Here is a 23,887-nt window from a genome sequence, read left to right on the forward strand (position 1 = left end):
AAATGATGTTTATGTTGATCTGTATTCCAATTTTCTATACAGATTCCGGAACTCATGGAACCGAGGTGATGCAAAACTTTTTTTGATGTGTGTATAAAACATGAATATTTCATGAAGCATCGGGGGTGAGCATCACTGACTAACACATGGTGTTCTTTCTGTAAACCTTTTCTTGAATGCTCAGATCCCTAGCTCTGAATCAATGTAAGTCTAAAGGCGTTGGGTTGCTAGTGTTTTGCCTTCAGTTATAGCCAACCTAAGTGAACAAACAACACGGTTTGCAATAGCATTCTACCATCTATAAACAAATGCCAGGTTTTTGAGAAGTGACTGTAATATTTAGTATTATGTGTCGTATCATTATGGAACATGTCTAAAAGGAACTTTGAATTTCAGTTACATGAAACTTTTAAGCATTCTTTATGTTTATGTGACATTTTATTTTTTTTAAATGCTCTGAACAATGTACAACCAATAGGTACAGTAACTGCACTGCATAAGGTAAGTAGAGCTAGCTTCCTTCACATCGTTCCTTTTCTGGTGCACATTTGTGTATTCAACAGTGTTTGTTACCTCTGCTCCACACACCCCTTCAAACAGCACTCAACAGGTAATATTTAGCTCATGGATAGCTTCTACTGAGAACATGTTTTCTGAAATGCACAATAACCAGTCTGACGAGAACAGGAGGTTGGTACTTACTCAATTACTAATACCTAAGAAACGAAAGACAAGTTAAGAAGTTTATCTTACCTGGCAATTTACTTTACTTCTAACTGCATCAATAATTGGTGGTATATCATAATCGTCCAAACCCTCGTACGATTTTGGCAGCAGGAAAGGGTATGTCGGATTCAGTCGCATCTTTTCTAGCTGAAAGAATGTAATTTTTTTAAAATTACAACTTACATTACTATAAATGAGACTGTGAATTGTATTTAGATACAAATCACAGATATATACAATGGACATTCTTACTAGTAACTTGTCATGAATATATGAGCACCAGTCTCTCCTCACGGGATTCTGGGGCTCAATTTTCTCAGAGTGCAAAATACAATGACTTTCACTTACATTGTATATAAGATAAGAGAGATTCACTGGTTACTTCCAGGAGTGGGCAAGTTTCCACTAAATGCAATCTTGCCAATGCTCACATTTCACACACATCATGAATCACAGCATTGCACTACAAACCTTAATCAGTATGAATGAACCTAAGACACATGAAGCACTTGTCTATGTACAGATTATAGTGTGATTAGAATAAAGTACGATTTTTTAACAGTTCTGAATGGAGAGAGCGGAGGGGAGTGAGCTGCCCTCATGTGCTGTGTGCACCTCACATACTTTTGGCAAGTGGGCGTTACCAGGCTGTCGAAGCACTGATAAAGAATAAATATATGACAATACTAAACTGGAACCTTATGATACTGACTGTTTCATAAATACTTATGATTACAGTGTAAATGGTGTGACTCCAGGGGAAGAATGATGACTATCCTCTTCCTTAGGCCTGAAATGGGGCTGGAGGTGACAGAAATGAGCATCTTTTTTATCTGTCTTTCAGAAATCTTTAGTGGATCCATGTTTTCTCAGTTACTTTCTTGGGGTGACTAAAAATTCTGGACCAGCCCTGAGTGGTGAAATGCAACCATTTTTTCAGACAGATTATAATATACTACTCAATTTAAATGTTTGGCAAAGTACCTGACACCAGGAGTACTTTTTTCATACTTACATAATTTTACTCAGAGAAAAAGTTTCATTTCACTATTTTGAGTTTTATTTAAATGTATTCTATATGTTTTACATTTATTGTGTGTTCGTTTCAATTGTATAGCATGTTACATTACATTACTAGTTGCTCATTATCAGAACTAACAGTGGTTCAATAAGTTTTGATTGAGCTTTTAGGAACAGTAAAAGCACATTCAAGAAATTGTGCACACAGACACGTAAAGAATGATGTATAATCCTTGTGAAAATGTTATTACTTAATCTGAAATGGACCAGTATGAAAAATAGACTTGTAAATTTACAAACCTTATGTCATATATGGATATTCATGAACAATATTAATCTCAGACATTAAGACTGAAACTAAACCACCCAAAAACACTACACAAAGTTTGTAACACTTCATAAATGAGTAGTTTTAATTATAACTTGACATGTTGCCAATGATATATGCTTTATTTTATAAATGGCTGGCACACGTCATAATTGTTCGTGTTTTGTTTTGGAGTCAGTGCTGCAATGGGCTGTTGTGAATTATTTGGAGATTTAACAAAATTCTGAAGTAAGTTCTCAAGATCCAGGATCCTCCAACTGAGCTAAGTAAAATATGCTGTTTATGGTGTTTGTAATCCTGTCACTGCAGAAATAATTTAAAGCACTACATTAGAGTCATAGTAATGTTCTGAAATAAATGTGTGCAGGCAGCTGTGGTCACATTTTAGCAGTATCATTCACGATAGCTTCTTATGTCAACATACCTACTTCACTGAGAATACAGGATGGAATAAAAGCAGTATTACGGAAAGGATAGAGCGCTACTATCCATGTGGAGGAGACGTTGAGTTGCACACAAGCATAACAAAGAGACTGCTACACATTAGAGTATTCGGCCAAAAAGCCTTCTTTTAAAGTAGAAAACACACACACACACACACACACACACACACACACACACACACACACACGCGCGCGCGCGCGCGCGCGCGCCCACGGTCACCGTCTCTGTCTGCTGAGGCTGGACTGCGGCCACAGAGATGGTGTATGTATTTTTATTTTAAAAGAATGTCTTTTGGCCAAAAGTTCAAATGTACAGCTGTCTTTTTATTGTGCCTGTCTGTGACTTAATGTCTCATCTACACCGAAGAAACTGGTATAGACATGCGTATTCAAATACAGAGATGTGTAAACAGTCAAAATATGGCGCTGTGGTTGGCAATGCCTATTCAAGACAACAAGTGTCTGGTGCAGTTGTTAGAGTGGTTACTGCTGCTACAATGGTATGTTGTCAAGATTTAAGTGAGTTTGAACGTGGCGTTATAGTTGACACACAAGCGATGGGACACAGCGTCTCCGAGGCAGCCACAAAGTGGAGATTTTCCTGTACAACCATTTCATGAGTGTAACTGTGAAAATCAGGAATCCGGTAAAACATTAAATCTCCAACACTGCTATGGCCAGAAAAAGATCCTGCAAGAACGGGATCAATGACGATTGAAGAGAATCATTCAACATGACAGAAGCACAACCCTTCCACAAATTGCTGCAGATTTCAATGCTGGGCCATCAACAAGTGTTAGCGTGTGAACCATTCAACGAAATATCACAGATGTGGGCTTTCTGAGCGGAAGGCTCACCTCTGATGACTGTGCGACACAAAGCTTTATGCCTTTCTGGGGCCTGTCAATACCGACATTGGACTGTTGATGACTGGAAACATTTTGTCTGGTCAGATAAGTCTTATTTCAAATTGTATCAAGTGTATGGATGTGTATGGGTATGGAGACAACCTCACGAATCTATGAATCCTGCATGTCAGCAGGTGGAGGCTCTGTAATGGCGTAGGGCATGTGCAGTTGGATTGATATGGGCCCCTCATACATCTAGATATGACTATGACAGTTGACACATATGTAAGCCTCCAGTCTGATCACCTGCATCCATTCGTGTCCATTGTGCATTCCAAAGGACTTGGGCAATTCCAGTTGGACAATGCGACTCCCCAGACATGAATATCATTGAGCATATGTGGGATGCCTTGCAACATGCTGTTCAGTAGAGATCTCCATCCTCTTGTACTCTCACAGATTTATGCACAGCCCTGAAGGTTCATGATGTCAGTTTCCTCCAGCACTACTTCAGACATTAGTTGAGTCCATACCATGTCATGTTGCGGCACTTCTGAATGCTCGTGGGGGACCTTCATGATATTAGGCAGGTGTAAGTTTGGCTCTTCAGTGTACATGTTGAGTAGCAATGTACCTTTTCATAATATTACTGAAAATATACTTTTTATCGTTTCTTGCCAAATACTTTCAACCTGTGCCCACGTACATCCATTCAGATAGAAATCTGAACAATATGGGAGAGCTTGATAACACTATGCATTTTTACCACAATCAGTTTGTCAATGTAGTAGGGTCTGTATTTTGGCTTGAGAAACTTCACAGGTGCTGTAAGACAGCCAAGCCAATTTAATTTTCTGTGCAGAAAAATCCAAAATGAAATATTCATTTCCCTCACCCCATCATCAGAGCTTTATATAACACAACACAATAGTGTGCTATGTCACACTGTCCACAACTGTTTTTGAATTAAATGGAATATTTAGGAACAGTAAATTAGAAAACCATTCTGGGAAAGCTGTGGAGGTCATTTTCTCATGTTAGTTACTTTTCTGTAATGGGGTAGCAATAATCAGTTTGGAATGAAGCCTTGAGTCAAGTTAACATGAAGGATGATTATCTAACCAACCTTCCTTACTGGTGCTTTTGTTGTTCCTTTAACCAATGGGCCTGTCCAGCTATTTGTCATTGTGTGACACAAATGGATCTGAGTCTTGTCGAGTCGCATGATATCTTAGAACAACGCACTTCTCACAGCATGCAGTTACTGGCATCACCAGGTCCTTATGTCAGTTGTTGCAATGATTGATATCCAACATGAAAACTTTTAGTGCTTGAAACTGACATTGTGAAGACAGTTTCAAGGAGATGACTTATTCTCATTAAGCAATTCTGTTTATTTTAGACTGAAAAGAAGTCTGTTTAACATACGGTACTCTGTGCTTTGATAATAACCAACCCCCCAGTGTACATATTGCTTCCTGCTGGAATGTGTCCATGTTGATTACCCATTCACCTTAACTTCTTTTCGTGCTGTTGATTCCAAAAGGCAACGTCCTGGTGACACTTCATTGTTCTCTTCTGTCTTCCTTTTCTTTCCTTCCCTTCTCAAATTCTCAGCACCATAGATCTATGAGTGAATGTTATGTGAAGCAGCTGTTCTCTCCACCACTCTTGAAACCTTGAAAATCGGACCCCAACATTGTCCTTCAGTTGAACGTACTTGCACAAAATGCACACTAGTTTGCAGCCTTGCCCACAGATTGGAATTCCTCTTCCAACGCTAGATACCTTTGAAACAAGTGAAGGAGTTTTCAAACAACCTCTTTTATGTCAAACTCTTGTTCAGACATGCTGCAGCACTAATGAAATAATGCCAATGCGGACACATTAGATCATAACAACACCTCATGAATGCAGGACAGTCCATTGCTTTAAAAAGTATACTACACAATGAGAGCTGAGGAACATGGAACTAACTGGTACTCGACATGTGTTAATGTTTAATAACTGTGTGGCAACAGTGTCTCCTATACCTGTCAACCTGTTGTTGTTCCAAGAGAAGAAGATGGTTCATGGTTACCAGACCAATGGCATCATGTACTCTTCACTGAATTGAACTGTGAAAAGTCTCAAGTTATTTTAACTGCACTTAAAATCTTCTGTCTGTGGGTTGATCTGGGGAAAGAGACCAAACAGCAAGGTCATCAGTCTCATCAGATTAGGGAAGGAAGTCAGCTATGCCCTGTCAAAGAAACCATCCTGGCATTTGCCTGAAGAGATTTAGGGAAATAACGGAAAACCTAAATCCAGATGGCTGGACGCGGGATTGAACCGCCGCCGTCCTGAATGCGAGTCCAGTGTGCTAACCACTGCGCCACTTCACTTGGTTTCTGTCTGTGTTCGGCTTCCATATAGAAATTGAATCACCCTAGTACTTACTCATACTGCAAACAAACAAAAAATTGTGCACACTAACTATTCAGAAATTTAAATTATGAGGCTGTTTCCACTAGCACTGTTTCCAATGAAACAGGTTGCCAAATGCCTTGATTAGTTGAACTCAGAGGTACCATTATCTGTGTCCAAATACTGAAAATGTATGAAATGAAGAGGAATTGTAGAATCCCAACTTACCTTGATTGCATTCCACCTCTGTATAAAGTGCCGGGCTACATCTCTCGCAGCAGCTCCCTGCACCAATACGGCAATATCATGCCACGGCATCCGAGGGGTTGTGTTGCGGTCTACCAGGTCTGCAACAAGCATATATCCTCTCAGTTAAGTCTCCCCTGACCTGAGGTTCTGGATGACTTTTCCAAACTCTATCCTTTTCCTGAACCTCTCCAGTTCCTTTGTCCTCACCACCTTCTTTTCCCTTCAATCCTTCTGCCAGAAGAAGGAGCCACTGGCTCCTAAAGCTTGCACAAGTAAAACCTTTTTATACCTGTGTGTTCTCCTGCCACTGCTGGTGAGTATATTTTTTTTCTTTCCAATTACATAATAAGAAAAGACAAAGACTGCTGCTTACCATAAAGAAGACACGTTGAGTTGCAAACAGGCACAATTAAAAGACTCTTACATAAAGCTTCCGGCCACAGCCTTCATCAGTAAAAAACACACACACACACACACACACACACACACACACACACACACACACACACACACACACACACGAAAGCAAGCAAGCACACCTCATGCACACACAACCACAAACTCCAGTATCTTGGGCGGATGGCGGATGCTGGAGTTGATGAAGGCTGTGGTCAAAAGCTTTACATAAGTACCTTAAGTGTGCCTGTCTGCAACTTAACGTGCTTTCTCTATGGTATGTAGCAATCTGTCTTTTCCTACAATGTTGATATTTCTAGCTGAAATTTCCATTGCTCAGTTGCATTATAGTCCAAAATATCAGTTGTTTTATGGCTATATAAGAAGTACAAATGAATAAAAAGCAGTTATTTGGTCTGGTATGGCTTTGTAGTCATTTGTTCACATTTCATGGTTGGCTGTGAGGTACTATGCAAAAAATGCACACAGTAAAACAGGAAATGAGAAAATAATAAAAGCCAAAACCCACATTTGTGACTAATTCTTTTATTAATTACTCAAACAGAGAGTAAAGTCTTACCTTACAACATTCAGTCATTTTTAGGTATTATAAAGTTAATGAAGCTTGGATGGCTGTCCCACCGTAAGGCAAACACCATTCAAATCATTGTTAGCATAATTGAAAATTTAATATAAACGATAGATTACATTAGAAACATAATGACAACAACCCTTTTAGATTACATGTTTTTTTGCCCCCCAGCTCAGTACCGTGACACTACAAATTAACAGACCATATAGAGTCTCTCTCATGACTTGACTTTATATTTCCCCTTGCACTCCACTTTATATTTTCCCATGCACTATGTGGGTTGGTTGATTTGCAGCAGGAGGGGAGGAGGGGGGAGTGAGGGATTAGCAACGGGTCTAAACAATAAGGTCATCAGTCCCCTGCACACGAGATAGTCCAGCCAGAATTGATTTAAGTGTGAGAGTATGAAGAAGTAGTACAACTGAGGAATTAAAAGGAATACTGAAGCCAGAGATGAGAAATAATTTGAAGAGGAGTAAAAGTATATGTAGATTGAGAGCAGACAAGGGCTACCACAGGGCTCATCTGTGGCAGGAGAAACCTCAGCCGTATGCGAACCGTCCCCCCACCCCCTCCCACCCCACCAACCTGAAAAAGAGTGAAGACAGTAACCAATAACAAGAAATAATACCTTCTACCTGGGAGAAGGCTAAAAACATAATGAGCATCAGCAGGACCAACAACTGCAAAATAAAGTAAGAGAAATAATCATATAACTAGATGGCTGGGTGCAGCTGGACATCCCCCAGAACTCAGTATGCAAGGGGGGTGGGGGAGGGGGGTGCCTCCCCCACAACTGTTCCACTCTGATCCATTATACCTTTTCAGCTGTTCTTTTGTCATCATCTAGTATGCAGGATAAGGAATCCTTAAGATCTTGCCTTCAACTACTGTGCTACTCTAAAAATACAAATTTGGGTGTGGCAGAACACATGGGATAACCTAATGTAAAAGAAATTAAAACGAGGGATGACGAAGGTAGTTGCCAGGAGGAGGTAATGATGAGGGCCCCTAGACCTGCATGTGGCAGGAGACAAGCCAATTCCAAACAGCATGCCTCCAACCTGAAAGCAATTTAAAATTTTATATCCGAGAATAAAAACCACTTTCTTGGAAGAAATGATGAACTAGTTCTACTGCCAATATGACATCTGTCGATTTTAGAGGCAAAGAATCTGGGAAAGACCATGCTCAGCTTGGAGAGCAATAATGAGGGGGCATTCCACCAGGATGTGAGGTACTGTCTGTAAGGCTCTGCAGCCACAATGCAGGGGTGGCTCATTGTGTAAGATACAACAATAGGTTAAACTGATGTGACATCCCTGAAGCTGACATAAGAGAGCAGATTCCTCCCAGAAGGAACAGTAGGAGGAGCACCATGTAGCAGTAGTTTCTATGATAGTGTGAAGTTTATTAGAAGGTGGGCAGTAGCACCCCCCCCCCCCCCCCCCCCTCCTCCTCATGTCTCATCTCTGAATGATTAAATGTCTCCTTTGCACCAGGAAATCTGTGCCTGGTATTGTCAAAGTGAACGTTGGGTACCATCATGACTAGGGAGCCATATACGGACAAGTGAACAGATAGTATGACTGTTAAACAGAGGATCATGAATAGTGGATATCATAGAGTAACAAGAGTAATATTGATCAATAGCCAGGACACTGCTCATTCTCTTACTATGAATCAAAATGTACTTGAGGGAGGTCGTTTAATAAAACACAGGACACTTAACAGTTATCAGCTCTGCTGTAAAAACACGAAAGGTTCCCAACAACGAATGATCAAGACTTCAAAGTTATTTTATTCTGTGATATGTTATGTAAGTGAACTAATTTCATACTGTGTTTCTGCTCTGCAGAATATATTTAGTAAGCACACTAGCTGTGTACACAGCTACTTATATATTGAAATCAGTATTGTGAGTGAAAGAAATCCCCCCCCCCCCCCTCCTCGAGTTCATTTGCTACAAGGGGGTGACAGAGAAAAGGACTGATGGCGAGGAGGCAGAGAGAGGGGTGGGGAGGAGAGGAGAGGGGAAGATGAGCATACTGAGGAGGGTGTATTGACTGATTTGGGGTTAAGGCCCATTTCAGCTCCTAACACCTGTAGTTAGCATTGACTTCATAAAAGAGGGATATGTGAGAAGGGGATAGCACACACACACACACACACACACACACACACACACACACACACACACACACAGAGAGAGAGAGAGAGAGAGAGAGAGAGAGAGAGAGAGAGAGAGAGAGAGAGAGAGATTGTTGAAATCAAAATTTTAAGCTGTTACTACAAACCCTTGTATGGTTGTTCCAGATTATGGAAGTCCTTCACGATAAAGTTGGTATAGTCTTTTCCAATCCAAAATTTTGCCATTCCGGTCAGTTCACTGCTAACTTTGTTCACTGCAACACGTTCTGAGGGTGGGGACGATTCTGCTGCAGCTTCTAAATCAGCATAGCGGACACCTTTTGCATTCTGATTTGCTGCCATTGTTCCATTACTCCTCCTGAAACAGAATAATTATGTACAAATTGTGACAACTACATTGTTCAAACTGTTTTAGCTGCTAATGAGGTGATAGTATTGAAGTGAATTATTAAGGAACGGTACATACTTTTAACGCTGTAAGATGACACACTACACTGCCGATCGGAAGGGATTCATGACCATCAAGGGAGAAATAACAAAATTTGTACTTTCTGCAATAAAAACTCTGAGGCAAGTTTCTAAAATAAAGACAACCTAGCTATAGAGAGTGATTAGTAGTACTGATTAGATTGTGCATGCTTCCACACTGCAGTGCGTTCCTGCAACATATCTACTGCCAATGGCCTTTTCTCACCTACCATTTTGTGGCAGTGGATAAAGGAAACACAATGAGAGGCATTTTTTATATTGACTTCAGGCTGTTTGGCACCTGTTATTAACATCAGAGATGTACATTTTGAAATGACAGGGGAGGGGGGGGTGGCTGGGGGCAGTTACTTAAATTAAAATTTAATCTTTTTAAAAAAAACACAAAACAATGATGATAAAACTTTGAAAATAATCTGTTTCTAGACGTATTACGAATGTCAGGGAACCAAGAGCAGAGAGCCACTACATCTTACCATTACCATTACCCTCTCAGCAGAATATAAAACGTATACAGCTAAAATGCCATGTACTGAAATACAAACACCACAAGCATGTGAAACATATATCCTCCAGTCATAGTAACAACCTGTGCATAAGAAGAAAACTCCCTGTACAGAGAACGGTCAAAGCTATTTAAACTTTTTTCCGAGAGGAATGGCTTAACAAGCCAATTACTTTCATTAGCTGCAGTCTATTGTTCCTCAATTCTACGCATTTCTCTCACCCACACATGAAGTTGTGGCATGTTTACTCACAATTTCTGTTTTGTTTATTATTATTATTATTATTATTTTGTTCAGATGCAGGTTGACTATCAATCCAAAGATTTGAGGTTCAGTCCTTGGTCACCTACCACTTCTTTGATTTCTGGCAACGATTTGTTAATGTGAGGAATCCCAAGTTACACCATGGTTTGGAGTCCATGTTCAATTGTAGGTTCCCCTGCAATTTTGTAGAAATGCATTTTTATTTGCCATCAGCTGCATACATAGTATTTATTCTTGGCCGGTTTTGGTGTATTAAATCATCAGCAGCTCGAAGCAAAATTATAACATATGTTGGTTTAAAAATACACAGTTCTGATACAAGACACTTTTATATACCACATGTGACAATGACAAAACACGGAATGCAACATAACCAGATTTCGACAACATCTTGAAAAATTTAAGCAAGTTGCACATACCTCCTGATAGTTAACAGGCAACTTGCATCTGAGTCCTATGTCATAGATACTGTCAAAATCTGGTTATGCTGCATTGTCACATGTGGTATACTGAAGTGTCTTCTATGAGTAATATGCTTTTTTTAAACCAACAGACATTATTAATTTTCTTCCAGTTGATTATGGTTTAATAAACTGAAACTGGTCAAGAACAAATATATACACAGCTGATGAAAAATAGAAATGCATTTCTGCAAATATATCACAGCTGTAACTAGCTACGGACAAAAAAAAATGTTATCCCCTGTAAATGGCTGGGTGAGTCAGCACACATATCTTAACAAGCAAAGGCATACCACCTCCAACAGGACTGTGCCTAATAAAGCACTGTGGTGTTCAAACCAACCTTCAGGTGGCTACAGCTTCACTGTTTTATTTCAGTTAGCTAAGAATGCACACTGAGTTAGCAGGCATATATAAAATATTGTGAAATATAGTTAATCAGTGAAGATGGGGCATCCACACACTCAGAGGAGAGGTGTGTCAAATGCATGTCACTGTACCCATTGTATTTTTATTGTGTTCTACTTTAAAACAAACTATTATCTGCCAATCAGAATTAGTATGTTTAACAGTATCCGAGATTGAAGCATGTCTAATTACCAGCAAGGGAAAGGGTCCATCACACATGAATATTGAAAACCATGCATCAATATCAATTTATAGAACATCCAGGATCAGAAGAAACTGAGTGAGGAAGAAGGTAAAACGTAGGGCGTGTTTTTTACTGCTATCCTTCCTAGTAGTAAGGTCATCACTGAACAGAGATTCAAAAATTCTAAGACTCCCTCAGACTTTTGCATTATGCATTTCAAGATATGTAGAATCAAAATATCAAACAAAATAGGTAAATAAAAGAAAACTTCGTCCCTCTACTCTTTACCCCCACTAGTATTCACCATCTTGCAAACTTTTTTTGAAACTCTGCTCATAAATCATGTTTTACTCAAGAATCTTATCACACTGAGCATTGCGAATAGTCAGTTTTAAAGGGTGGAAATTGTGGATGGAGTGATTTATTATTGTTGCCTTAATTCTTTTTCTCTCTTATTATTTAATAGAAATTGCACACAGATAATAAGCTTTTGTGTAAAATCTGCAGAGTTCTTTTTCTTGAATTATTTCAAATGAAAAACACATTTTGACATCAAATATATTTATTTACTTTTTAACAGGAATTTAAATATAACTGAGTTTTTCTTGACAAAAATAAAAATGCTCATTCAAAAAATTCAAATTAACAGTTTAGAGAGAAGGCAAAATGGAACATTTGCCACGAACAATTAAATAACAATAATTAAAATTTCAGTAATGAATTAATCCAATGGCTAGTATTTATTGTTCATAAATATCATTTCATAATGTGTTAATCCATAAGCTGAGTCTTGTCATCAGAAACAATATTTAGAACTAAAATACTGGTATCAGTTTTAACTGGTTGCCCCCCCTCCCTCCCCCAGTTTGCAGTTACAGCCTTGCCGCAGTGGTAATACCGGTCCCCATTAGATCAACGTAGTTAAGCACTGTCGGACTGGGCTAGCACTTGGATGAGCGACCATCTGGTTTACCAAGTGCTGTTGGCAAGCAGGGTGCGCTCGTTCCTTGTGAGGCAAACTGAGGAGCTATTTGATTGAGAAGTAGGGGCTCTGATTTCGTAAACTAACATTAAGTCAGGAGAGCGGTGTGCTGACGACATATCCACATCCAATGATGCCTGTGGGCTGAGGATGGCACGGCAGTCCATCACTACTGTCGGGCCTTCAAGGCCTGTTCGGGCGGAGTTTAGTTTAGTTTAGTTTAGTAGTTTGCAGCAGTTAGGAACATAGCATCTACAGTTACTTCAAGCTTCTGATTTTTGTAGCACATTTATTGCACAGTGCACAGAATTAAAAGTCTAAATTTTACTGCATGTGAATTAAGTAAGTACTGTTTTTTGTATTACTATTTATTCTTGTTGTCAGGACAAAGAGCAAAACACTCAAATAATAAAATTATGTTCCTTGTAACTTTTATTCACTTACATGGGACTTTCAGCTTCTATTTTTACATGCGGCAGCACCATGTCTCCATCTATGCTGTCCTTATCATTGATTTCTTCCTCTTCATCCTCTTCATTTCCTCGATACAGTTTGCTTATCCATTCGCGTGCCTGGCCTGTAGATTCTATTACCCGAGACACTAGGTTCCGCCTTGCCATTTCGGGTGTGTTTTGCTTCTCATTCTCGCCAGGATCTGGAGGGGGAGTTGGTGCGACTGGTATGAATTTTGTTTCACTTGCTAGCGAAACACCTGCCTCCGAACTGTAAAAAAAAATGCACAATGCTACTGCAAATATACACACACTATTTAGTTTGCAAACTTCTTTTGATACACGGAAGAAACAAATCATTAGCAGAAAAAATAGTTTTTGGCCATGTTTCTATCCAATAATACTATTTTCCTGTTATTCCAACTGCATGCTTAAGAATGAAATGTAAATTATGCTACACAAAAACTAGCTACTCTATAAAGACATTTATCTACTCACGTGGGACATTACTTGTGAAATGAATGGAAGAAAAATTGGATAGGGGAAGACAGAAGTGTTAGTGCATGTACAGGTAAGTTAAATTTAAATTCATAAATGATGATAGGAAACAAAAGGGCAAACGTGAGCATCAAAATCATGACCACAGTACAATAGACTCCTGGAGCCTGTGCTGTACAGATCCTTCATTCGAGTTCCTTTTAACTATGCATATGTGAATTGTCCCTACAGCACAGACCTTTATCTAAAACATTGCAACCCTCTGTCCTCTTGTCTCTACTCCAATTTCTCCCTCTCATGCCTTTCTGTTCACAAAAATATTGCTATGTTTGTAACCAATGCCCTTCATTCTCTTCATATCAGCAGTCCTCCTTTCCTTTACCCATTGCTGTCAATAGAGACAATCTAGATTTTTAAGCTTGCATGACTTCCCATTCTTAATCTTCTGTTCTTATCTATTGCATCTTATGTTCCAACCCATTCTGCTTCAAATCTTCGCTCACTTCTTTTTTCTGTCTTCATCTGCTTTTGAGTTGCCCAGTTTGTAACAAGATAATTTTGGTCAGTTTGTTACTGCTCATATTGAATATGTGCCTGGAAAAAAAAGGCAATCTGATTTTTCTAGCAGTGTCACATCTTTCCCACAACTAATTCTACACTTCATAATTCTTTATGAGCTTCAATGCTCCTCATTTTACGAATCCAAGCATATTTATCTGTGTCTTTTGTTTTAACTTCTCAAGTTATCTCCTGGCAGTCTTTGACCTGCACACCAGTGCAGTTAGACACAAAACTTCTAATTTTATAACAGTTTGATGGTCGCATGTCTCTAGTCTTTCTAATATCATGGTGCCTTTCCCTCTCCAATCCTCCCTAACCCACATCACCACCTCAAAATGTAACACAGCAGCATTCATAAAAAGAACACAGCTGCAAACAAATTTCTTGCTCAGAAGTGGGATGAGAATCCAAAAATAAATTATGTGCGGTCCCATCATACATAACATCTTAACGATGGATGATGTTGGTGTCATTTGTTCTCAGTCTCTTGTCACAGACTGAACTCAGAGAAAAATGATTATTCACATTTTTATTTCAGAATTTCTGAAGTACACTATCACTGGTGTCTTGCATGAGGAATGACTTCACTGTTAAATAATCTGCCACTTGAAACAATTACTCATCTCTCTAAATTTTAATCCTAGGCACATAATTTCTAGTCTGTATAGTTCTTCTTTAAACTTCGTAAGTTTTTTTTTTTTTCAAGTCTACTGTTTTCCTCACACACAAAAAGAATATCTGAGGAGTTGGAGAGCTTTTGGTTAAGCATTGCCTCTTGAGATAACTTACATTTTTCAGATTTCAGCCAAAGACATACTCTGCTTCCCTTCACACAACTATCAGATGTGAATAATCAGTGGCACATATATGATATATCTCAACAGCACCATGCTCTAACAGATAGCTAAATTATATTGTCAAAAACATACTCCTAGACTAAATTATATTGTCAAAATGTACTCCCTAGCTATTGTCAATGCTCGTGAAAACTACTGAACAGGCGCCAAGACCAATCACTAAGTCATTTTATTTCTATTGCTCTCAATTCGTTCCAAATATTCTCTGTGCTCAAGCCTACTGGATAACTTCCCAGCACAACTGAATATCTAGAATGGCACCAAGTAAATCACACATCTTCTTCATTAAATGACTTGGTTGGTCTCCACCAAACCTTCCCCTACAGAGTCGCATTAGAGTAAACATCTCAGCTATGATCAATGTTTCATGCCAGTTAAATAATTGTATGCTTTATCTAAAAACACGTTTGTGTAATGTGTTGCAGTCTGTACAAGAACGATCCTCATCTGCATCATCACACCAAAAGTTAGGTCTTAACACCTAGAACTTTAATATAAACTCTATAAAACCTAACAACCCCAATTCTTTAAAGAAATTATAAGTTAAAATAGGAATGGAGATACACTTGCTTTACATATTCATGCGGTAGGAGAATCAAATAGTATAATTAAAATAATTATTCAGATATATCAGTCATGAAGTGCAGGGAAATCTGGCTGTCAATGCAAGTTACCCACATAATTCTATGAATATTTGTTATACCTGTTAATACTACTGTAGCTACCACCAAGTGCGCCAACACCCACCATATTGGTGGCATGAGCCAGGCTGAGGACGGACTGTGGGACACTTGTGACAGCCACTGGGCGGCTGGACGTCAGCTTCCGGCGCAGTGGGAGGTGTCCTGTTGCCAATGTCTGAGAGACGCTCCCCAGGTCTACTAATCTGGAATAATCAGAACATTGTAGAACTTGGTTCTCGCAGAGGTTGTTACATCTGTTGTTTAACAAATAAGACTTGTAGTGAAATATGGCTGTCACCATACCTTTTTAATGGGCAACAACTTTCTAGAGATCTCCATTAGCCAACCCAATGGTTCCTAAATGAGTAAATTACTGAACTTCCTTCGCAGCACATAAATAAATTGTGCCATTTGTATTTCTGAGCTGCTTCAGGTGTACAGTATCAGTCTTTTGATGTCTTTAATTTGGCACTCATTTCCAACAGATATTACATCATATTACGATGAAGTACAAAGTTATATGCAAAATTTAGATTATGTGTATCCTAAAGGTATCAAAGTTGGTTGGGTCATTGCTTGTACTTATGTCCACAGTAGGGAGAAATACTGGTGTTAAAAGATCAGTGTTGCTGGATTCATCTTTAAGCAGCTCCTGTATCTGAGGAAGAAGCTATTACCAAAGATGTTGGGTCTGAGGGAGACATTACCAAAGATGTTACGTACATTACGAGGTGTGTGTGTATATATATATATATATATATATATATATATTTTTTTTTTTTTTTCACACGACTATTTTTCTTAATGGACTGAATCAAACACTTTCTGGGATTAATTAAATTTTCTGATACTGGCTTCTCTACTCCATTTAGTATTATATTGCATTTGTTTTGGCTGGTATACAATCACTGAAGGAACACCATTTCTTATACCTATTAGATCTTGAGACAAAATATCAGTCATTTTGATGGTGTCATCACTGCAACAATACAATACACAAAATAATGTCAAGAAATGACAGTGACGTTATTCCTCTCCAGTTCTAATGGTCTGTGAGACCCATCTCTCTTTTGGCTGACCTGATGTGGATCTTTTTCTTTCCCACATATATTTCCATTTCTATTTTTGACTCATATGGATTCTAATACCTTCAATCTCATGATCAGACATTGTAATTTTTAGCGCAGCTCCTTCTAATATGGCTCACAGTACAACTGCTCTCTCCAATTTACTGGGTTGGTGTGAAAGTTTGTTACATTTTTTCATAACTTTAATAAACACAACAGATATACATAATAGAGACTTTATTCATCAATAATATATATTCTCCTTAACTATTTACAAAAGACTGCCAACACTGGAGCAATTTTTCAATTCTGCTGCTCTAGAAATAACAATGGTTTTGCAGTGAAAAACTCGTTGAGCCATGTTCGGAGCACGTTTTAATGGAAAGGAAGTTCCTTGAAGGTTGTTTGATCGAGAGCAGAATGGTGAAAATCTGATGGTGGAAGGTCAGGTGAATAAAGTGGATGCAGAATGAGTTTCCAACCCGACTCCTGTATAGTATCACCAGCGTCATAAATGTCACCAGTGACGGTTACACCTCAGGGAAGCAATATGTAGTACACAGCAATATATAGTACACAACACCATTGCTCTTCCACCAGATGCAAACATTATCTTTTGTGGATGCACGCACGTCTTTGAACAAGGAGTTGCTGCTCTGTTTGGGGTCAACCATTCCTACCTTTCCTTAAAGACACCATTTCTTGTCACCCATAATGATACAGGATAGGAATGGTAGTGTTGTTCATGAGCCAACTGATGGCAAAAAAGCAGAGGTACACAGATGGCCACCTGCTGCTTTTTGTGATTTTTAGTGTGGAGCATATGGTACCCATACATAAGATTTTAGAACCTTTCTCACTGTATGCAAATGTCACACGACAGTGGAATGACCACAGTTCACCACATCTGCCGGTTCTCGAATTCACTGACATGGATCATTGTGGATTAATGTGACTGAATGGTCTTCTTCAGACCCCAAAGTTTTCCTGAATGTTGAGAGTCACTAATGTCAAAACTACCGTACTTAAAATGAGGAAACCATTTTCTTGCCATGCACTGACCAATCCCCATACCAGGCACAATTATTTCTGGATCAGAAATTTTCTGATTCCATTTTCTAGTGTCCACAGCACCACTCACTATCTCCAAATGACAATATCTAAACTCAAATAGCACAGCAAACTACAAATAAAAAATGGCAATCGATAAATAAACCGATAGCAACTGGAATACCAACATGCAAAACAAAAACAGTACAAACTTATGCTCCAACCTAAAATTTTGCCTTCTCTGTAGCTGTATAACTTTCTTCTACAGTATTTGATATTCTGTTGAGCATCTGTAGCTTCCTTGGTCATTCCTGTCTATTCCCATTTGCAAGGTTTTTTCATTAATGAACTGATGTGTTTTGTTTTGAATCCACTGAACTTTTGAGATCTCCTTTCCAATGAATAGAATGCACTGCAACGTGACTGTGGTTTCACTGAAGAGAGGCCAGTGTCCTTCAATGGGGTCAGTAGCTTCCAATATCACAATTACAAATCAGTTTCTTGCTTTATGGCAAGATGATTTTGTTTTTTAGTATCCAAATCAAGGACTAGTTTTGACAAAGGTGGCATCTTCAGATGGATAGGAATTGATGAAAATAGTAGTTGCAAAAGCTGCACTGCATTAGGTATGCACATCCTACAAAGATTACCTGTAGCATTCATCAACATAGACGAGGCATAAACAGTATCATGTCACTAGGGTTCTCATCCCCTTAATGGTTTTCTTAATGTCAAAATCACATATTCAACTGCAAATGCCATTCAGTACTTCAAATCTCCATTTAGTTGCCCCACCCAAGTTAATCATCTGCCTTAAACCAGGTTGCTCTGGCTCGAGTGCCAGTCTGCAGGCACTGAAGCACCTACGCGTGGCAGAGGGCAAACAGCTTATGCAAGGACAATCCTGTAGCTAAGTGGGAGCCCATGTGAGCACATGTGGACAGGGATATCCAAGTGGCTTGTGCACTCGCAAAATGTGGTACAGCAGGACTGCTGGTGGGTAGTCACGCCATCTGTGTTTGAACAGCTTTCCTTAAGCCATTCTGTCATCTGGGCATTAAAATTGCTACGGAGTACTTCAGGTCATTACTTTTCTCTTGAGAAAACAATGAATGTTACATAACAATGTAAAATTGTTGCCCTTGACTAGTATTCAGAACCTGAAATTGTATTAGATAGTTCTAGCATAACTAAAAACTGAAGAAATGAAGCAAAAAATATTAACGTCCTGTTAAAAATAGTCATAAAATGATAAAGTTGTATCAAAAATTGTACCTGTGCTCATTATCATCCCAGCGGCCATAGCAGAGATCGATGCCCCCAACAAAGGCATATGTCTGATCTATTACAACCAGCTTTTCATGATGTGCCCAGAAAAGCACACCAGCTTTTGCATGATCTGGATGACGCAGAACCTTCAGAGTGGTAGAGGAAAGAGTCAAATCGCACTGTTAGATGCTAATACAACAGAAATGTGTAAAAAGTTCCTAGCTTTATATTTATATTATGATTGGCAATAAATATAGAAAACATTTGGAACATACTTGTTTACTCACTCATTATGCACAAATCAGTTTCTGACCAGTAAAATATATATAAAAATTCTGTTATCTATCGGAAAGTAACAAGCAGATACATGAAAAAGGTAATGTGTGATGGAAATGGATTACTGAGGGCGTTGTGTGTGAAAGAGATCCCGTATCCCAGTTCCATGGTGCAAATCAGGGTAACAGGCCTCATTGTATTAAAAGGACAATTCACTCAAGAAAACTGTAAAATCACAAGGAAACAGGATGCTGGACATCACTTACCTTAGGAGGACCAACAGATACACATTAAAGTACAAAATACTATCCTACCTTTCAGAACTACTATCTCCTTTCTCAGGGAGCATTAGAAAGGAAGGAAGGGCAGGTCACTCAAGCCTCAAGACAGGAGAGACCTGCCTGCTGTGAGGATGAGGTAATACAGAGTAAAGGCATCAGTCTGTAGTGGTCACGATCGTCAACTACTACGTTCCTCGCAACCGGCAAAGGGTTCGCACACCACCTGCAAGAGGCACTTTTATTTGGCATCAATGGCTGATTTGTTCTCTGTGTTCCTTGCAAGGTTCCGTGAAAGTGACAGCATGAGAGCTTCCTTGTAAATAGAGAGCGAAAGCTCAACTAGTGCTACTGCAACATAGAAAATTAGTCTCAGGTGCTTACAGGACATGTTATTCTGTGTTCTGTTTACGTTAATAAAAGTTTACTATTCCCACTACAGGAGTATTCACATTTTGTGTGCTATTTTTGCAGAATTGATAAAACACATAAACTTAATAATTTCAGAATAATGACACTTAGCCAAGGTGACTTTGGTGACCCAGACATGATTTCAGCACTGGTGATATCACCAGAAATGAATAGCCTATGGAGACCAGAAGAATCAGTTGAAACTGTTGAGAATGAATAAAGAATTTTCTCATGAAAATGCAAGACTCAGCACCCACTGAAGGAACATCAATGCCACAATTTGCAGTGAGATCCTCACAATCTACTTCTCTGGTTTGCACAGGTAGAAGCAAGTTTCCATTATGCAAGTGTAAATTCTGATTCATCCACATATGCTCTGGTAGTCAGTCAGCTTGACCATCATTATGCAGCTGAAGTCGAAGATGTAACTTCTGCTACTGCTGCACAATATTCTTAATGCAAATTCAAGACAGAATTTATATACAGTTGCAGACTCCCACGAAGAGCTAGCATGTCAAGTTCTAACACAGGACAATACCTATATTATGGAAAGGATGGTTGGTACTCACCACATAGCTGAGATGCTGAGTTGCATATATAGGTACAACAAAGAGACTGTCACACATGTAAGCTTTTGTCCAAAAAGGCATTTATCAGAATCAGACAAAACACACACGGCCACAGTCTCTTGCTGCCGAGGCCAGACTGTGAGCCGCAGCACGTGATGGGAGAAGCAAGCTGGGTGGTGGGGGTAAGGAAAAGGCTGGGGAGACGAGGTGGAGGGATACCAGAATAGGGATGGCGCCAGCAAAGTGCTGCTTGTGGGAGCATACAGGGATGAGGCTGGGAGAGGGTATGGCAGATAGAAGCAGTCAGGAGGTTAGAGACGGAGGGCAAGGGGGGGGGGGGGGGGGGAAGGGAGGGGGTTGCGGGAAAGAAGAGTTTCCACCTGTGCATTTCAGGAATGCTGCTGGTGGTGGGAAAGATCCAGATGGCACCAGCTGTGATGCAGTTACTGAAATGAAGAATGTCGTGTTGGGCAGTGTGCTCAGAAATTGGGTGGTCCAGCAGTTTTTTGGCCACACTTTGTCAATGTCCGTTCCTTCATGCGGACAGACAGCTTGTTGGTTGTCATACCATGTAGAATGCAGCACAGTTGTTGCAGCTTAGCTTCTAGATCACATAACTGATTTCACAGGGAGCCTTGCCTTTGATGGGATAGATGATGGTTGTGACTGCACTGGAGTAGATGGTGGCGGTAGGTTGGGTAGAACAGGTCTTGCATCTAGGTCTGTTATAGGGATATGAGCCATGAGGCAAGGGGTTGGGCTCAGGGGTTGTGTAGGGATGGACGAGGCTGGGAGGGGAATTTCCTTCTGTGAAGGCCTCAGTGAGACCCTTGGTATATTTCAAGAGGACTGCTCCTCACTAGAGATGCGATGACCATGGGTGGCTAAGCTGTATGGAAGGGACTTCTTGGTATGGAACAGGTGCCAGCTGTTGAATTGGAGGTACTGCTGGTTGTTGGTAGGTTTGATTTGGCAGAGACACTGATGAAGCTCTCTCTAAGGTGAAGGTCAACATCGAGGAAGGTGACTTGTTGGGCTGAGGAGGACCAGGTGAAGCGAATGGGGGAGAAGGTGTTGTGGTTAAGGACAAATGTGGATAGTGTGTCCTCACCCTCAATCCAAATCACAAAGATTTCATCAGTGAATATAAACCAGGCGAGGGGTTGGGGATTCTGGGTGGTTAGAAAGAATTCCTCTAGATGGCCCATAAGATGGTGCCAGGGTGCCCAGTGCCATACTCTGGAGTTGTTTGTAGGTGATGCCTTCAAAGAAGAAGTAATTGGGGTGAGGATGTAGTTGGTCACGGTAACTAAGAAGGAGGTTGTTGGTTTGGAATTGATAGGGTGTTGGGAAAGATGGTATTCAGTAGTGGAAAGGCTATGGTCATTATGGATGTTAGTGTAAAGGGACGTGGCATCAACAGTGAAGAGCAGGTCACTATGTGGCAAAGGTTTTTATCCCCCACCATGGATCCTCGCTCCTTCCATCTGTGTCAATACATAAAAGTTTCCTTATCACTTACCAGAACCCAGTCTCCCACACTGTTCCTGCACTGTTGCTTTGCTCATAGAGTCCCTCATATGCCATTACCATCAATTTATCCATCACTGGCTGCAACTGTCCTCCAATGACTGTCATGTGTTAAGATATGGCCAATCCTTAACCCCCACCAACACAGTCCTGCAAAACCATGTCAATCAGGCCCAAATCTCCTTGCAATACCTCCTCTCCATCCATAAAATTCTCCTGCAATGCAATCCCAAATTCCTGGATTCCATATCACAAATTGAAACTCTTGCCCTCCAGGAACCAGAGTTGCATGCACAAGCCACTTCGAAAACCTCTCCACCCTGTGCAATTCCTACTCCTGTCTTGAACCACCACTGTCTACCACAACCTCCAAACCTGCTCCACAAATACCCGCAGCTGATAAACTCATGATATGCAGACCTACTGCATTTACCTCAACCTAAAAAACTCCCTCCCACCACCATACAGAATCTAGAACCTAAAAAGAGCTGCAACACAGTCATGAATCTTTCCTCCAGAAGCCTTAGTCCCACAAAAGCATCAGTCCTTTCAGAGTGCCTCACCTTTTGCCCCTTCTAGCAGTCTGTGTTCTTCATGTCTCCATCTACCGGTAGTCTCTTTGAGACGGCTAGGTGTATACAGTGCTGCTCAGTCTCGACAAAGGTTTGCTTATTTCATGTTGTAAAGGTTGAGTATGAAGTGACTGCCTCAGCACAAGCCCTGTTTGATGATTCTTCTGGTTTTGATGTTATTAGTAGTACTAGTTGTCCTCATCATACTCTTCCAACTGATGACTCCCAGTCACGGTCATCATCTGATTTAATTAGCTCTCATGTGTCCGGTGTCACGGGATTCAGTAGTTGGTCACCATCGTCCTCATCGTTCAACTGATAAATCGGCCAAGGCCATCATCTGGTTCACCGAGTCTGGTAGTCCAGTGCCATGGGATTCAGTACTTATTGCTTCCTTACCATCTGTGTTTGTAGATGTGCAAAGATGAAAGCACTTAGTTTGCTGTCACTGTCTTCCATAGTGAGCAGTGGCTCTTGAAGAGCTTTCCTCCCTATCATTGTATAAGAACCACAGCTCAAGTTGTACTGTCAAATCATGTCCAAAGTGCGGCCCTCATCATTGCCAGTACTACTACCTGCACCATAACACTATCTGGTTTGCTTGCTGGAAGGCGAGGACACCTAGCGAGTGTTGCCTTGTCTGGTGGGCATCTACTTTGGCCACTAGCCTGCTGCACGATATTCTACTGCTGCCAGGGTCAACAGCAGATGGGATGCGGTGTATCTTACAAATGGACGTTGATGGGGTGACAGCAGAATTTTATGTGACTTCTGAAATTTTCCCGGCGTATTTCTTCTTCTAATAATTTCCGGGTATGCAGCCGGATCCCGTCGACATTCTGCCACGGAAATTATTAGAAGCAGAATTTTAGTTGGACACCAGGAGGTGACAGAGGAATTCTAGGAATTCTAGTTGGACACCGGGGGTGACAGAGGAATTCTAGTTGGACACCGGGAGGTGACAGAGGAATTCTAGTTGGACACCGGGAGGTGACAGAGGAATTCTAATTGGACATCGGCACAGGGGATACTTATTGTCACATTGGCTCCCCGTCGCTGCATGCACCAAGGCGCAAAGTGCTGATGTACAATGACCAGTCAATCCTTCTGAGGAGTCAAATCATAGTGCAAGCTAAGTACACAAATGTAGCTTGGCAACTAACTTTGTTTATAGTATATTCTTGGATTACTACTAACGTTTTCCATCTTGACACTTTAACGTTTTTCAGGGTCCACGTTCAGGATAAGGTGAATCTAATTTCTAATGTGAGTCCATTTGTGGAAGTGGAAGTGTTGCACGAAAATTTTGCAACATTTGCTTGAACCCTCCATAGGTTGTGCTACAAATTTTCAGGCACATATCT

General features: G+C 40.2%; 1 protein-coding gene across 2 annotated transcripts in view; it reads right to left on the bottom strand.

Moving 5' to 3' along the window:
• Window positions 1–23,887, bottom strand: part of LOC124788227 (phospholipase D1) — a 180,664-nt gene that overhangs the window by 58,565 nt on the left and 98,212 nt on the right. For both annotated transcript variants that reach the window (XM_047255408.1, XM_047255409.1), the window contains 6 exons: window positions 18,894–19,033; window positions 15,522–15,704; window positions 12,895–13,173; window positions 9,306–9,517; window positions 6,000–6,118; window positions 754–873 (listed from right to left, as the gene is read on the bottom strand). In XM_047255408.1, coding sequence (XP_047111364.1) covers window positions 754–873; window positions 6,000–6,118; window positions 9,306–9,517; window positions 12,895–13,173; window positions 15,522–15,704; window positions 18,894–19,033 — 1,053 coding nt within the window. The remainder of the gene's footprint in view (window positions 1–753; window positions 874–5,999; window positions 6,119–9,305; window positions 9,518–12,894; window positions 13,174–15,521; window positions 15,705–18,893; window positions 19,034–23,887) is intronic.

This window comes from Schistocerca piceifrons, chromosome 3 (assembly GCF_021461385.2).
Source record: "Schistocerca piceifrons isolate TAMUIC-IGC-003096 chromosome 3, iqSchPice1.1, whole genome shotgun sequence".
NCBI classification, from domain to species: Eukaryota; Metazoa; Arthropoda; class Insecta; order Orthoptera; family Acrididae; genus Schistocerca; species Schistocerca piceifrons.